The sequence below is a fragment of the Notolepis coatsorum genome (assembly GCF_963971535.1).
Source record: "Notolepis coatsorum genome assembly, chromosome: 4".
In the NCBI taxonomy this organism is placed as follows: Eukaryota; Metazoa; Chordata; class Actinopteri; order Aulopiformes; family Paralepididae; genus Notolepis; species Notolepis coatsorum.
The window spans coordinates 73,109,506-73,124,505 of record NC_140168.1 but is presented as its reverse complement, the minus strand read 5'-3'; the positions used below and the strand labels follow the sequence as shown (position 1 = coordinate 73,124,505).

The 15,000-nt window shown below is 44.2% G+C and overlaps 1 protein-coding gene across 1 annotated transcript in view; it reads right to left on the bottom strand.

The window, feature by feature from the left end:
• The window catches only part of recql4 (RecQ helicase-like 4), a gene marked incomplete at its 5' end in the record, with an annotated part of 53,188 nt that extends 41,497 nt beyond the window's left edge, over window positions 1–11,691 (bottom strand). Inside the window, 8 exons of the mRNA XM_084311978.1 lie at window positions 721–820; window positions 1,481–1,566; window positions 2,829–2,960; window positions 3,405–4,325; window positions 4,740–4,889; window positions 10,812–10,930; window positions 11,475–11,508; window positions 11,665–11,691. Coding sequence (XP_084168104.1) covers window positions 721–820; window positions 1,481–1,566; window positions 2,829–2,960; window positions 3,405–4,325; window positions 4,740–4,889; window positions 10,812–10,930; window positions 11,475–11,508; window positions 11,665–11,691 — 1,569 coding nt within the window. The remainder of the gene's footprint in view (window positions 1–720; window positions 821–1,480; window positions 1,567–2,828; window positions 2,961–3,404; window positions 4,326–4,739; window positions 4,890–10,811; window positions 10,931–11,474; window positions 11,509–11,664) is intronic.
• Window positions 11,692–15,000: the final 3,309 nt, after the last annotated feature.

The following is a 15,000-nucleotide window of genomic DNA, read 5'->3' as shown; positions in this document are numbered from 1 at the left end:
CATTGGTTACTTTGTAGCAGACATTGGTTACTTTGTAGCAGACATTGGTTACTTTGTAGCAGACGTTGGTTACTTTGTAGCAGACGTTGGTTACTTTGTAGCAGACATTGGTTACTTTGTAGCAGACATTGGTTACTTTGTAGCAGACATTGGTTACTTTGTAGCAGACATTGGTTACTTTGTAGCAGACGTTGGTTACTTTGTAACAGACGTTGGTTACTTTGTGACTTTGTAGCAGACGTTGGTTACTTTGTAGCAGACATTGGTTACTTTGTAGCAGACGTTGGTTCAAACAAAAATCAAGTAGGGGGGTCCGGGGGCTTACGTGAGTGTGTTTTTAGGAATAGTGTACATAGCACTAAACCCAATGCTAAAAGGGAACCCGTCAACTCTAGAGAGCCTTCTCTCTCTCCTAACTCACATCATGTCATAAGTGAAATCTGACACCCAGGGAACAACATTTTCTTTTTGGTTTACCAGCCAAGGAGACGATATTTACCAGGCAAAAATTATAAATAGTTTTTTAGTATAGAGTATCTCCATGTGTTGTTATGCGTTATCTCTCCACTCCATGCTATGTTAGTACATGTGCCAGCACAGGATATAAGATTCTAAAATTATAAGGAGATAAAATGAATAAAATAGGTTTTGGAATCAGGATTGTTAGTCTATAGCACATTTACACAATGTTAAAGTGACACATACATACAGACATGTTACCTGTTTCCGTAGCCCAGCTCCTCTCAGAGCATATCCTTTCACGTGAGATTTCTTCTTCAGATTAATCTTAACAAAGTTCCCATCCGAGTTATTGGTGCCTCTGTCCAAATTATACAACAGTTCAAGATGATTAGTTAAGACACAGGCCATAGTGACATACAATCTTCAATTTTTGTTTTACATGATATGAAAGTACAGGTTTATACCTTCAAAATAAGCCATCACTTGTAAAATCGGGCGGGTACTTTTCAATCAGTCTTATTAACCATGATGATTTTTGATGAGCTTGTTTTGAGACCTTCAAAAGCTTGGAGCCGTTTCTGTTAACAATGCATGCTGGACTACTTTACCCAGGGGCCATTGCAATACAAATAACCCCTCCCCCACCTTCCAGGTGAACGGCAGGGATTGGTCATGTGGCTTTGTTATTATGATGTGATGATGTGAGAGACAGTCTTAGAGTTTAACTTTAATGGAAACCCTGTGTGGGGATTTAACTCAAAGGAAGGAGAGGAACAGAGGCTTTTGTATCACACTTTTATTGTAACTCACAACTGTAAAAACATCTCCCTGCGATATTCGTCGCAAGTTTCTGCCCGTCTCCGTCACTGAAACTTGAGATGGAAAGTACACTCCCCTCCGAAAACTCCAAAACTGTAGTTTTTTTCACACAGTGTGGGAAATAATACAGCCGGACTATCTAACAATAATGAACATACTTACAAGTCAGTTTAAGTTTTGTGTCCTGTGTGTAGCTTACCTTGGTTTAACAGGCTGTGTTCCGCGCGCCCTGTATGCCTGTCTGTCCTCCTCATCGACCTCTCCCAGCAGGTTCTCCTGGGGTTGCTGACAGCAGAACAATACAGGACTTAATAAGCATTATACCAGACCTGGGCATTATCATTATGCTGGTTCTGAATGGTTGGCTCACGGGAGGTCTAAGACGAACCACACCATGTTACGTATAAAGATAACAATCTAATGAAATGATCTAAATTGGCTTTTATTTTCACTTGAAATTTACGTTGACGCGAGTGAAGAACTTTGATTGGAAGGGAGACGGCGGTACCTGCTGAGGCCCGTCAGGCTGTGGGAGTTAACCAGAATCACCAGAAGCCCCACAATACCATGTTACAACTTGAGGCGTCACTTTGAGACCAAACACAGTAAAAATACAGAATAAATATCAATTTATTCAATCAAGCTATGCGACTCCATGTAGGAGAATGTGGCCTTTCATTTGAGTATCTCTCTGGTGAGGGTTTGAATAGTTCCCTTGTGAGAAGCCTGTTTGCCATCATGGCCTGGGAGACTTTTCCCCTTTATATATTTATTCAGTTCCTCAAACCTTTGCTTGAGTTTTAGCTAAACATCTCTTTCAGCCCAGTCTGGGATGGGTATATTGGACACCATTTTCTTCTGAGCAGCCTGCACCTTGTTTTTCAGGATTTTCACAGCTAATCTCATATCTCAAGTACCTTTTATTTTCGCCATGCAAACATCTTTATATTAGGACATGTATTTCTTGATGTTTGATAAGAGCATTAAACTATTTATTTAGAGGTATTTAGTACTGGAACTGTTCCCTGGCTTGTGGACACTTCATGCCATACTCACCTGTCACATCAAGTCTCTTGAATGAAAGCTCTTCAAGTTATCACGTTCACAATCTAAAATGTAAAGTTTGGACTGATAGTGGCGCTAGAGGAAAGGTCATGGGGTCACCAAAATTGAGAGGATTTTTACTCTAAGGGTCATAAATGTGCACCGTAAATTTGAAAGGATTGAAATGAAAGCTATTAGAGTTATTGCGTTAACGCCCGAAGTCTGCAGACGTGGTTAGGGGGGGGGGGGGGACCATAACGCCCCAGACACAATCATTCGTGGATATAATAACCATTACAGATTCAAAAAGGTTCACATTGAGGAGTGAGTTAGAATCTGTCTCGTTTGCTGTTGATGTACCTCCAGCATAATATAGATTTACCATCATTGTACAGATGAAGAAGAGGCAGAGGAAGAACTGACTGAGAACAACTTTGACTCAATGTCCCAGGAATGAAAAGAACAGAAAGAACAAGACAAAGAAAGCTAGAAAGAAAGCTCACCTTATCTAGTACTTTTGCGGTCTCCTCCTCTCCTCCTGATGTGTCAGGTGCCGTCTCATCATTTCCACCCTTCCTCCTCCTCTTCCTCACCACTCCCTCATCTCCTGCCACCTCTCCCTCCTCTCCATCCCTCTGTCTCTTCCTCCTCTTCTTCTTCACCCCTCCCTCATCTCCTGCCACGTTTCCCTCCTCTCCATCCTTCTGTATCTTCCTCCGCCTCTTCTTCACCTCTCCCTCTCCATTCTCTCCATCCTTCTGTTTCTTCCTCCCTGTGCTCTTTGTTCCTTTCTTTCCTGCACCCCTCCTTTGGCTGCTGTCGTCCGGTATCTGCCCTTGTTCCGTCTTGCTGCTCTCCTCTCCCTCCATCCCTCCCTCCATTCCTCCCTCCTCTCCCCTCTCCTCCCTCATCCCTGTGTCTTTTCTAGCGTGCCGGGTGGAAGGTGTTTTGGCGGTGGAGGGTGTTTTGGTGTTTCGGTCTGTTTGCTTCCTCCCGGTCTCTCCATCTTCCTCTCCTCCTCTCTTCCCTTTTCCGTTTTCTCTTATCTCCTTTCCTCCACTTATTCTCTCCAGTTCTACCTTTTCCCCTGGTATGACCTCCATGCCGCCTGCTTCATCCACCTCTCCTCCTCCTCCTCCTCCTCCTGCTCCTCTGTCCAGCTCCACCTCCAGGTTGCCTGCTCCTGGCTTCTCTCCTTCCTCCACCTCCCCAAACACCTGACACCTCTCCAGCCATCCTCGGTCCACTGAGCCCAGCCTGCTACCCAGGGAAGGCCTGCCAAACGACTCCTGACCTCTGACACCTCCTTTTCCTCCGATCGGACCTCCTGAAGCTCCGCCTCTTCCACTCCAACCTCCCAAAGCTCCTGGGGTTTGTTGTGATGTTTTGACGTCTCCTGGATTCCTTGTTCCTCCTCCAACAGTTTCTAGACCCTCGACGTCTCCTCTTAAGCCTCCTAAAGCTCCTTCATCTCCTCCTGAAGTTTCTAAATACCCAAGACTTCTTAGTGGAGTTCTCAAATACCCTAGGCTTCCTCCTGAAGACTCCGAAGGTCCTAGATCTTCATGTGGGCTTTCTGAAGCCCCTGGGGTAGAGGAGGAGGCTGGGGCTGGATGATTGCTTCTATTGCTACTAGTATTACGGTTACTAGTGGCAATAGTAGAGTTGTCACCATGCATCGAGGAGATAGGTAGGGACTCGAATGGTTCACTGGGTTCAAATGTTCCTCTGGGTTCAGTGGGTTCCGGTGGGCTATGCGTTAGCATGCGGGATGCAGGGCGGGTATTAGCAGGTCTGTTGAGAGGAGAGGAGAAGGGGCAGGGATTGGCTGGTCTGTGGAGAGGAGAGGAGAAGGGGCAGGGATTGGCTGGTCTGTGGAGAGGAGAGGAGAAGGGGCAGGGCTTGGCTGGGCTGCCCGTCTGTCCTGCTTGTCTGTCTCTCCAGGACTTTAGTGGCGTGCGTCCAGGAGTCTGAGATTTCCTGAGAGAGACAGGTCTCTCCTGGGACAGACGGGAGGAATAAAGACAAACCCGATGATTACTCTGTTCAGTTCAACTTCAATATGACTTCGGAAATCAAGGCTCATATTCACAAAAGGCAAGGCAGTGCTGCAAAACCTTGCGTGCATAAATCACATATTTAATCACTGACAGTGAATTGTGAAACGTATAGTATTCCATAACATCTGTGCAACAAGCCAAGGTGGGGATCACAGGGTGGTGTTCATATGGTCATTAGGATTCAAGATGATGTCCAATAGAAAGTTGACCTGCGTGATCACATGGCTTTGTTTAGAAGGTTTGGTTCATTGTCAATTGGCAACGTGAAACATAACCGAACCAATAAAAACGGCAACAAAAGTAACAATTCCCCTTTTGATAGGACCATTTCAAACGAACGCCTGCATATCTTACCTTACTAGTGAGCGTCGCCAGGTTGGTCTTGAGCTTCATGCCGTAGTACTGAGCCGACGCCTGCAGGTTGTCTCTGTCCTGGGGAGTCAGAGTGGGAGCAGCCACAGGGAGCCTGCTGCGATTCAGATGGGACCCCCAACTAGCACCATCCTGGGGGGGTTAGATCATTATTCAGACAGAGGTGTTAGAATCATTATTCAGATAGAAGTGTTAACTCATTCAGCGCCAGGGATTAGCCTGGTCCCGTCCTAGCTATGCCACGCTTTAAAGATAGGAGTGCGTCACCTTGTTTGTAGAGCTATATCCAGTGGTGCAGTGGTGGTCCCATGCGGTACCACGCCATCCCACCACTTTTCTGAGCAGACCTTTTTCAGCTTCTCTATTTCAAGGCAATATTTACAAAAACATCCCCACTATCCCACCACTTCTAATATTACCACTGCACCCAGGGGTGCAGTCGTAATATGGGCGGAGGCCAAACGGTATCCTATTATTATGCAAAGTCTAGGCACTTATCACCTAGACTTTGCATAATAATAGGATGCGCGCACTTCGAAGCCCAAACGCCGTTTGACCGCGGTTGCCCAGCACTGCACCACTGACTGCACCTCTGGCTATATCTATATTCAGTGGTGGTCCCACGCGGTACCACGCCGTCCCAGCAGTTTTCTGAGCAGAAGTACGCGCACACAAAAATGCGTTCACATCTTTCACTTGACTCGTCGCGCCGTGCGCCAAGTACCGGCACTTATCTATCACCTAGACTTTGCATAATAATAGGATACCAATAACATAACAAAGAACGAGAAGTGCAAAACCAAAATTCAAGCCCTGTGGGGGTTTGCTTGAGCTGTGGAGCTCTCACTATGTGACAAATGGTCCCGACTGGAAGGATGAGGCATTAAGTTGTGCTTCAGAAGGAAACTGTCCTTCTGTAAACTAAGTTACATTGTTAATTTAGTTTGTATTTACTTTTCTAGTTTAAGTTAATTCAATTAAAGAAATTGTAACTACAATATTGTATCTACAATTACATTTAAAACATTGTTTGTTTTTCAACCATATCTGTTGACAATATAATTTCTTTATATATTGAAGGCTACATCCTGCTACCTTTTTCAGCTTCTCTATTTCAAGGCAATATTTACAAAACTAAACTAAAACTAGTACAAACATGTTTCCTACTATTTATGCATAATAATCATCTGTTCTGTGCGCACGCGAGGGAACATGTATGCGCATGCGCGCGCGTGAGCGCACATGCACGTGGCGTCATTTAAACAGCGTACAGGCAGTTCTGATATTACGACTGCACTCCTGTCTATATTCTATATTCTAGCTATGGAGACAATACTATAGTCATTTGACAGTGACTTTCTTCTGTTGAAAATGCAAAAAAGAGATAATTTTTTTCATGCATACGTTCGCGCGTTATCCTGTGGTGAATATAAGTATAGTTTAGGAGTGATCCGGGATAATTCATGAAAAGCTGGTTTATAGGGCGCTACGTGTATTCTATTATAAGCGCTGGCGTTCCTTGCCTGGACACGCTACTATTTCCAAATCAAATGTATATAATATGTTTCACCATGAATGCATGAAAGTGGGGGGGTCGTTTTTTTATGCTTTGATGGCCAGTAACGGCTTTCTTGTTGAACACTACAGACGCTGATCAGCTGGATCGATATGAAAACATTGTTGGATCAAGCTGAAATTGATGTCAGCAGATAGTCCTTACCTTTGGTCGGGGGCATTCCAAAAAGAATATTCCAATTGTGTGATCGTGATTTCCAGTATTGGTGTCCATCTGGTCCCGGACATAATTTGGCACAATTTATGGATCGAGTGTGCCAGATGCGTTTCGAAGTGCGGATGAAACGATTTACTCGGCTCCGTCTAAATTTAGCGCCCGGAGGGATTTAAATGTAACACGGTTTACTGCACTCTCTATACTGCCACCTAGCCAGATCTGGCCGGTACTGCACCCTCTGGGTCCCAGTATGGCTTTTAACGGCAACATACAGGTCCGTGACATTGAATAGAATATTAAAATCGAGAAAAAAAAGAAAAACTGACCAAATAACGAGTTTACTTGTTGTTGGCGTTCAACGCATGGCGCCCAATAACGAGTAAACTCGTTGTTGGCTGGGAATGAGTTAAGAGTCATTATACAGATAGAGGTGTTAAAGTCATTATTCAGATAGAGGTGTTAGTCATTATTCAGATAGAGGTGTTAAAGTCATTATTCAGATAGAGGTGTTAAAGTCATTATTCAGATAGAGGTGTTAGTCATTATTCAGATAGAGGTGTTAAAGTCATTATTCAGATAGAGGTGTTAGTCATTATTCAGATAGAGGTGTTAGTCATTATTCAGATAGAGGTGTTAAAGTCATTATTCAGATAGAGGTGTTAAAGTCATTATTCAGATAGAGGTGTTAAAGTCATTATTCAGATAGAGGTGTTAGTCATTATTCAGATAGAGGTGTTAGTCATTATTCAGATAGAGGTGTTAAAGTCATTATACAGATAGAGGTGTTAGTCATTATTCAGATAGAGGTGTTAGTCATTATTCAGATAGAGGTGTTAGTCATTATACAGATAGAGGTGTTAGTCATTATTCAGATAGAGGTGTTAGTCATTATTCAGATAGAGGTGTTAGTCATTATTCAGATAGTCATTATTCAGATAGAGGTGTTAGTCATTATTCAGATAGAGGTGTTAGTCATTATTCAGATAGAGGCAGGGACCGAAACTAAAGCCCGCCGCCCGCCAGGGGCGGTCTGTTTTTACCTTTGGCGCATGACACTTAGAGGGCTGCCCGCCGTGTGGCGTGTAGACGTGTAGTTCATAACGATACTCTTGTGCGAGTACAGATTATAGCCGCTCGTCTTTTTTTTCTCCGCCGCGAGATCGTTAAAAAACTACAAGTCCCACATCGCACTCAAGTCAACGGTCCAATCACAGTAGAGTGACGTGACTGGTTTCATGAGGAAAAAAAAGCAAATGACCAATCGGAAGCTATCATTTGGCTTGTTTACTTCCATCTGCTCTAGTCTATATCGGACCTCCAAGAGCTAACGTTACTGTTTAAACAATGACCCAGTCAACTATTCACTTTTAGTTTAATACATGACGAGGCATTGTCTAACGGTATCTAGCTGGCTAGCTACTGATAGCTGCTGATATCAACAAATGCTCCAGCAATAGTCTACTCGAGTGCATAATACCTCCGTTCCCTCGTTAGCTAGCTTAGCTAGCTCACGTTGATCCATCTGTCCCAGTAAACTAAATTGTCTTAACGTTATCTACCGGGCTAGCAGTAGCTACAGATAGCTCCTGATATCAATGTCTTATAACATTGATTGAATGCGTATTCTAGCTGAGGGCATGTTGAATGTGATTTGACAAAAGAACGGTAACGTTATAAATAGGGTCCAGCTGCATCGCCGGAGAATCCTTGCATGCTGAATGTAGGGTCTAGCTGAATATAGGGTCTAGCTGCAGGGCCGGAGAATCCTTGCTGGAGCTGGAGGCTACTCAAGTATACACACAGACAGTGGAGCTGTTTGCAGATAGCAAGCATTTTGACTTATTGCGTGGTGGCGATGTCTCGCAGATAATACAACTACAAGTATGATTATATAATATATATTTTATTTAAAAAAAAATTATATAAAATATATATATATTTTTTTTTAATCAAAAAAATGTTGGCAGGTAAGAAATATGCTTGGCGGTTAGACTCTTCCCATCTACCCGCCACTGGCCGGTGAGTCAAAAAGTTAATTTCGCTCCCTGGATAGAGGTGTTAGTCATTATTCAGATAGAGGTGTTAAAGTCATTATTCAGATAGAGGCTTATGGCAGGGACTGAGGACAATAACTGACTACAAAGTCAGCGCCCCCTCAATGGGGAGCGACGACGCCTCTCTCGCGGACAAACTCAACTCTTTCTATGCTCGGTTTGGTGTAGACAGTGGCGCCGCTAGCTCAACGGCTAGTGACGTCACTGGCGCGCCGGCTGTTGTGGAGGGGGGGGGGGGGGCAACCCCGGGGGGGGGGCGGGGACGCTCTCTCGTTGTCGGAACACAGTGTGAGAAGAGCATTTATGCAGGTGAACACCAGAAAAGCTGCTGGCCCAGATGGTATAACAGGACGCATACTTAAGTCCTGTGCCAACCAGCTAGCCCCTGTGTTCACCGCCATATTTAATCAATCCCTGGCGGAGTCAGTGGTCCCTGCCTGCTTCAAGATGTCTACCATCATCCCTGTACCAAAGAAACCCTCCCCAACATGTCTCAACGACTACAGACCGGTGGCACTCACCTCTGTGGCCATGAAATGTTTCGAGAGGCTGGTCAAGGATCACATTTGTGCCTCCCTCCCCAGTGATATGGACCCCATGCAATTTGCATACAGGCCAAACAGGTCCACTGACGATGCGGTCTCCCAGGTACTGCACAGCACCCTCTCTCACCTTGACCGCCAGAAGGGGGGCTATGTGAGACTGTTGTTCATTGACTATAGCTCAGCGTTCAACACCATAGTCCCCACCAGACTGGTGGACAAGCTGATCGAGCTGGGTCTGAGCTCCACTCTGAGCGCCTGGATACTGGACTTTCTGAGCGAAAGGCCGCAGGCTGTCAGGGTGGGGGGTCAGACCTCCAACACCATCACCCTGAGCATCGGGTCCCCCAGGGCTGTGTTCTAAGCCCCCTGCTGTACTCACTATACACACACGACTGTGTGGCCAAGTTCAGCTCCAACTCCATAGTGAAGTTTGCGGACGACACAGTGATGGTGGGGCTGATCTCGGACAACGACGAAAAGGCCTACCGGGAGGAGGTTGAGGTACTGGAACGCTGGTGCCAGGACAACAGCCTGCTCCTGAACATTGGTAAAACCAAGGAGCTGATCGTGGATTATAGGAGAGGACAGCAGGAGACACACACACCACTGAGGATAAACGGGGCTACCGTGGACAGGGTGAGCAGCTTTAAGTACCTGGGGGTCCACATCTCAGAGGATCTGACATGGTCAACACACATAGACTCAGTCGTAAAAAAAGGCGAAGCAGCGACTCTACCACCTGAGACAGTTAAGGAAGTTCAGAGTATCTGGGAAGATACTCCAGTCCTTCTACTCCGGAGCTGTAGAGAGCATCTTGACTGGAAACATCACTGCCTGGTATGGAAACAGCACGGCACAGGACAAGAAGGCTCTACAGAGAGTGGTGCGCTCAGCCGAGCGTACCACGGGTATTGCACTACCACCCCTGCAGGTTCTATACAACAAGAGGTGCAAATCCAGAGCCTGCAGAATAATGAAAGACCCACACCACCCCAACAACAGCCTGTTCATGCTGCTGAGGTCAGGCAGACGCCTGCGAACCCCAGCTACTAGGACAGAGAGGCTTCGGCTCAGCTTCTTCCCCCAGGCCATCAGAGCCTTGAACACTGAACTCTCCACACTCAAGCAAACATGAGCACACACACTGTACACGCTCACACACTAGCAGCCACTTTAACATGAGCAAGCACACACTCATGCTGCACACGCCCACACTTATGGCCACTAAGGAAAGGTCACTTTATACTATAACCTGAGACTGTATAAAATAGCAATGTACAGAAAGACACAGTGCCTCATCCGTAGCTAACAGTGTATGCACTACCACAGGACCTAGCATGTCCTCCATGCTCTGTAAATAACTTATGTACAAATACCGATATGCCCTACTATGTTACTGTTTATTGCACAATGTTGTTTTATTGGATTCTATTATATGTTGTTACTACTGTATTGCACATCATTGCGGGCAAGACCACCCGCATTTCATTGTATACTTGTATGCCGTGACAAATAAAACTCTTGACTTGACTTGTGTTAAAGTCATTATTCAGATAGGTGATAGAATCATTATTCAGATAGAGGTGTTAAAGTCATTATTCAGATAGAGGTGTTAGTCATTATTCAGATAGTATTATTGCTGTGTAATGGTGACTGCTAAATGCAACACAAGCATAACAGCAGTACAAGTCCCACTCAGTATATAATGACACTGACACCCTACCTGGTTAGCAGGGCTGGGGTGTGTGGCAGTGCTGTGTTGTTCTGGTTGTCCGTTGGTTCCATTGGTAGAGCTGGCGTTCTCCTTGGCTTGCTTCAGACTGCGATATTCCCTGTACAGCTCTGACAGGAGTTCCAAACATATTATTATTATTGGCTTCAGTTCTGAGTGGAGGTCAGTGGGGGGCAGGATTCTAAAGTATGTTTAGAAATAATATTCACAGTAATATTCATGGTACAAATAATGTCCTGACTCCAATATCTCTAATCCCAGAACACTGTTAAAAATAATAACATGTCCTGACTCCAATATCTCTAATCCCAGAACACTGGTACAAATAATAACATGTCCTGACTCCAATATCTCTAAACCACCACATAAAGAGCACCTACGGGTGGCTGCAATTAGAAACTGGATGCATATCTTTTTTTATGATCTCTTTTTCTTACACAGTACTGTACTGTATGTCATAAATGTCTTGATGAATTGAAAATGGAGGACCCTTATGTAAACAAGACAGAAGTATTTTCATTCAAAAGTCTTCATCCTCTTAGCAGTTGTGTGTATTCAGCTGTACTGTATTGTACCCATTCTGCAATCTGTTAATAACATTTTTAATCAATCAATCAAAACTCCTGGCGTCATTACCACATACAGAACACTCACCCCTGGTGTCATCTGGAGCTTGGTCAATGTCCTCCTGCAACAGACACAAAACACAATCTGATTTAGAAATATCACATTCTTTAATGAAAGCTCAACGAAATGAAAGCAATCATTATCTCTATATTTTCATCTACATCATTTCACTGAGCTGTAATTAACACAACACAAGGATGCATATGATTCAGTGTACTCTGATGACATCACTGGTAGTAGCCATATGCAAACTCATTGAACTAAAGTTAAACGAATGTGTGCAAAACGGTTTAGAGCCTTGCGTTGGAATATGTGTGAGATTATGCAAAATAAATCGCTGTTGTTTTCCGGTCAGTGCCCCTTTAACGTTAGTCCTGTAAAGGAATGTGAATCCCTACCCACATTCAAAACCGCTCTAAAAGAGCACCTACGGGAGGCTGCAATTCAAAACTGGCCACCGTAAATGTCCAAACCCCCCCCCCCTCCTAATAGACAGTCTCCTCCCAGTCCCCACCGTATGTATATATTCTCTCCCCGCCGTATGTATATTTCTCTCCCACCCACCCACCCCCTCCTAATGTACAGTCTCCTCCCCATCATATGTATATATTATCTGTTAGGATCTATGGGTAACAGTACTGTATATTTGCATATCATATATGTCACAAATGTAACAGTACTACATGTATGTCATGTATGTCCCTATGCCATAAATGTCATGTCATGTATGTTGTGTATGTCATAAATGTCACTATGAATTGAAAATGGGGGACCCTGATGTAAACAAGACAAAAGTCTTTCCCCGTTCCCCGTACCTGGCTAACTGAGTTAGCCGGATAATTTTCAGCATAGCTTGACTTAAGCCAGACCTTTCGGTTCCCCGAAGTCGGATTTTCTAAATCAACATGGTAACAGATCAGAAAGTTTGAACCTGGTCCGGAGCAGGGTTAAGTTCAGTTAGCTGGATGAACCATAGCCACGCCCTCGCAAAAAAATGCCAACTCGCTTCCTGAAATATTTCTCACAGTCTAGATCCCATTATACCATTCTGAATTATGTTTTTGTGCTTCGTTTTCCTAGAGGGGGCTTTTGAAATGTATAATAATAGAACTAAATGCTGATAATAAATCATATTCAGCCTATAGATTTACTTTGTCCTAAATAAAATAATGCACGTCATATACGGTGCTCGGAGTCGCGATACACGCTGCATGTGGTTATTTTAATAACGGAGCATTGCAAATGTGAATCCCGCAGGGATATTTTTAATGGATGAAACCTATCGGCCGTTTGGCTCTGATTAGTTTCATATATTCTCCGCATAAAATTGAAGTGTCTATGCGTGGATTGTGGTTTTTGTGGATTATGAATTACGAGGAATCTGAGGATTGTTGAATTGTATCATCACTCACACGTTATTGTGATATTGTAACTGGGATTAAAATGTCTGATGAGATGTGCTGTTTGACGGATTTGAGCAATTGAATGAGCCGTTGACGTCACATTAATGCATTTGAGAATAAAGAGATAAAACTTCATTCAAAAGAAAAATATTCGAAACACGGGTCTCTTGTCCATTGACGGATACACAATTTATATATCCCGTCTGGCACAGTGGTGCAACGGCTAGTGCTCACTCCTGTCAAGCGGACGACCCTAGTTTGAAACCCCGTGTTTCCAATATAATTTTTTTGGAATATAATATTAATGAATATACGCAAAAGTAGCCTAGTTTTAAGTTAAAATATTATAAATCTACATGCATTGAGGATGTCATTCTTTATATAGCTCTCAACGTGCACCAAATTGAAGTATTTACATTGCAAAAAGAAAAAAGAAACTAGAAGAAGGGGGATTCGAACACGGGTCGTCCGCGTGAAAGGCAAAAGGACCAACCGTCACACCACAGTGCAGATAAATAAAACATGCATCATACATCCATCAATGGATAAGAGAGCCGTATCGTTATTCTGAAAGAGTTGAACTAATTATTTTCACTAGCAAGATCTCATTTGATTATTCAATCCATAAACCTACTGCCAGCAGGCACGTTTAAAGAAATATAATCTGATTGATTGGGGTAATGAGGGACTTAAAATTAGCCTATAGATTATGCATTTAACTTGTCTGCGAGGCTATTGAGCGTACTGCATTGTACCCATTCTGCAATCTGTTAATAAAGTTTTAAATCAATCAATCAATCAATCAATCAATGCCGTTAGAAAATCAGGATTTCTGCTATCGACATCTGCTGTCTTTTCAGCTGAAGCGGCCGCGGCAATTATCCTGAGTCTCAAGTCTGGTTCAAATGAACGACGAGACTGAATAAGCATTCGAGGAACAGGAAAATCCCGGATTCAAACATCGGGTTAATTGAATCTGGATAATGGGACTCTTGATTGACTTAGTTGAACCAGGTACTGGTCTGCATCCCCTTAACAATTGTATGTATTGTTGAGCCGTACTGTATTGTACCCAGGGGTGCAGTCGTGCACACACGCGGTTACACAGCGTGTTATTAGTAGTCACTCAGGGCAGAAGTGCGCGCAATGATAAGTACCCGGCCGTTGTAGAAAGCCAGCAGTTTTCGAGGAGGTAGTAGAATTCGGCAGAACAGAATTCTACTACCTCCTCGAAAACTGCTGCCGTAGCGCGAATCGCCTATATCTTTTGACAGCTGGGTGACGTCACCCTATAGTTCACTCCGAACTCCAACAGGTGTACCGACATGTTATCATCTACAAATACATTCAGCTGCAAAGCCAATTACATACAAATATTTACATGCTTATACAGTTCAAAAGGTGCAATGAAAAACATATGTTTAAGATATTGTTTAAGATATATCAACAAGACTCAACATGACGTTCGTCAGCAAGGTGGCAGAATATTGTAGAGTGAACGATTGTGGGTCATGCGCATGCGTGCGCAAGCGCAGGAGCGCTCGGCAGTAGAATTCTGCAGGGAGTAGGATTTTGCAGAACACCGGCACTTGTCACCTAGACTTTGCATAATAATAAGAACCTACGAGAAGGTGGGGGGCTGCTTGATCTCCATTGTTATGCATAATAATCATCTGTTCTGTGCAACTGAGGGAACATGTATGCGCGTGCGCGGGAGCGCGCGTGCACGTGGCGTGTAACCAGTTCCCATATTACGACTGCACCACTGATTGTACCCATTCCAGGCATGCGTTGTTCATGGCACGGGGTACCACTCAGTGGTACCTCACTGAGTATTAAAGATTTGAGCAGAAGCGCGTGCACGCACATGCACGCGAGAACGCGCTGCGCTCGGCTCGGCTCGTGTTTACCTGCCTCCCGGGCCCGGCGCTACCTCGCATTATCATAACAATAGCCGCTATAGGCTGGTGTCTTCAACACGTCTGGACTCTTTGTGATGTAAATATGAATCCACCGCCTGCTGCTCCAGCTCCACTGCTGTTAGACTCAGTTAGAGGATCTCAGCTGCCGAGTGTCAGAGTCAGTCTGGCTGCTGTGTGGATCTCTCTCTCTCTCTCTCTCTCTCTCTCTCTCTCTCTCTCTCTCTCTCT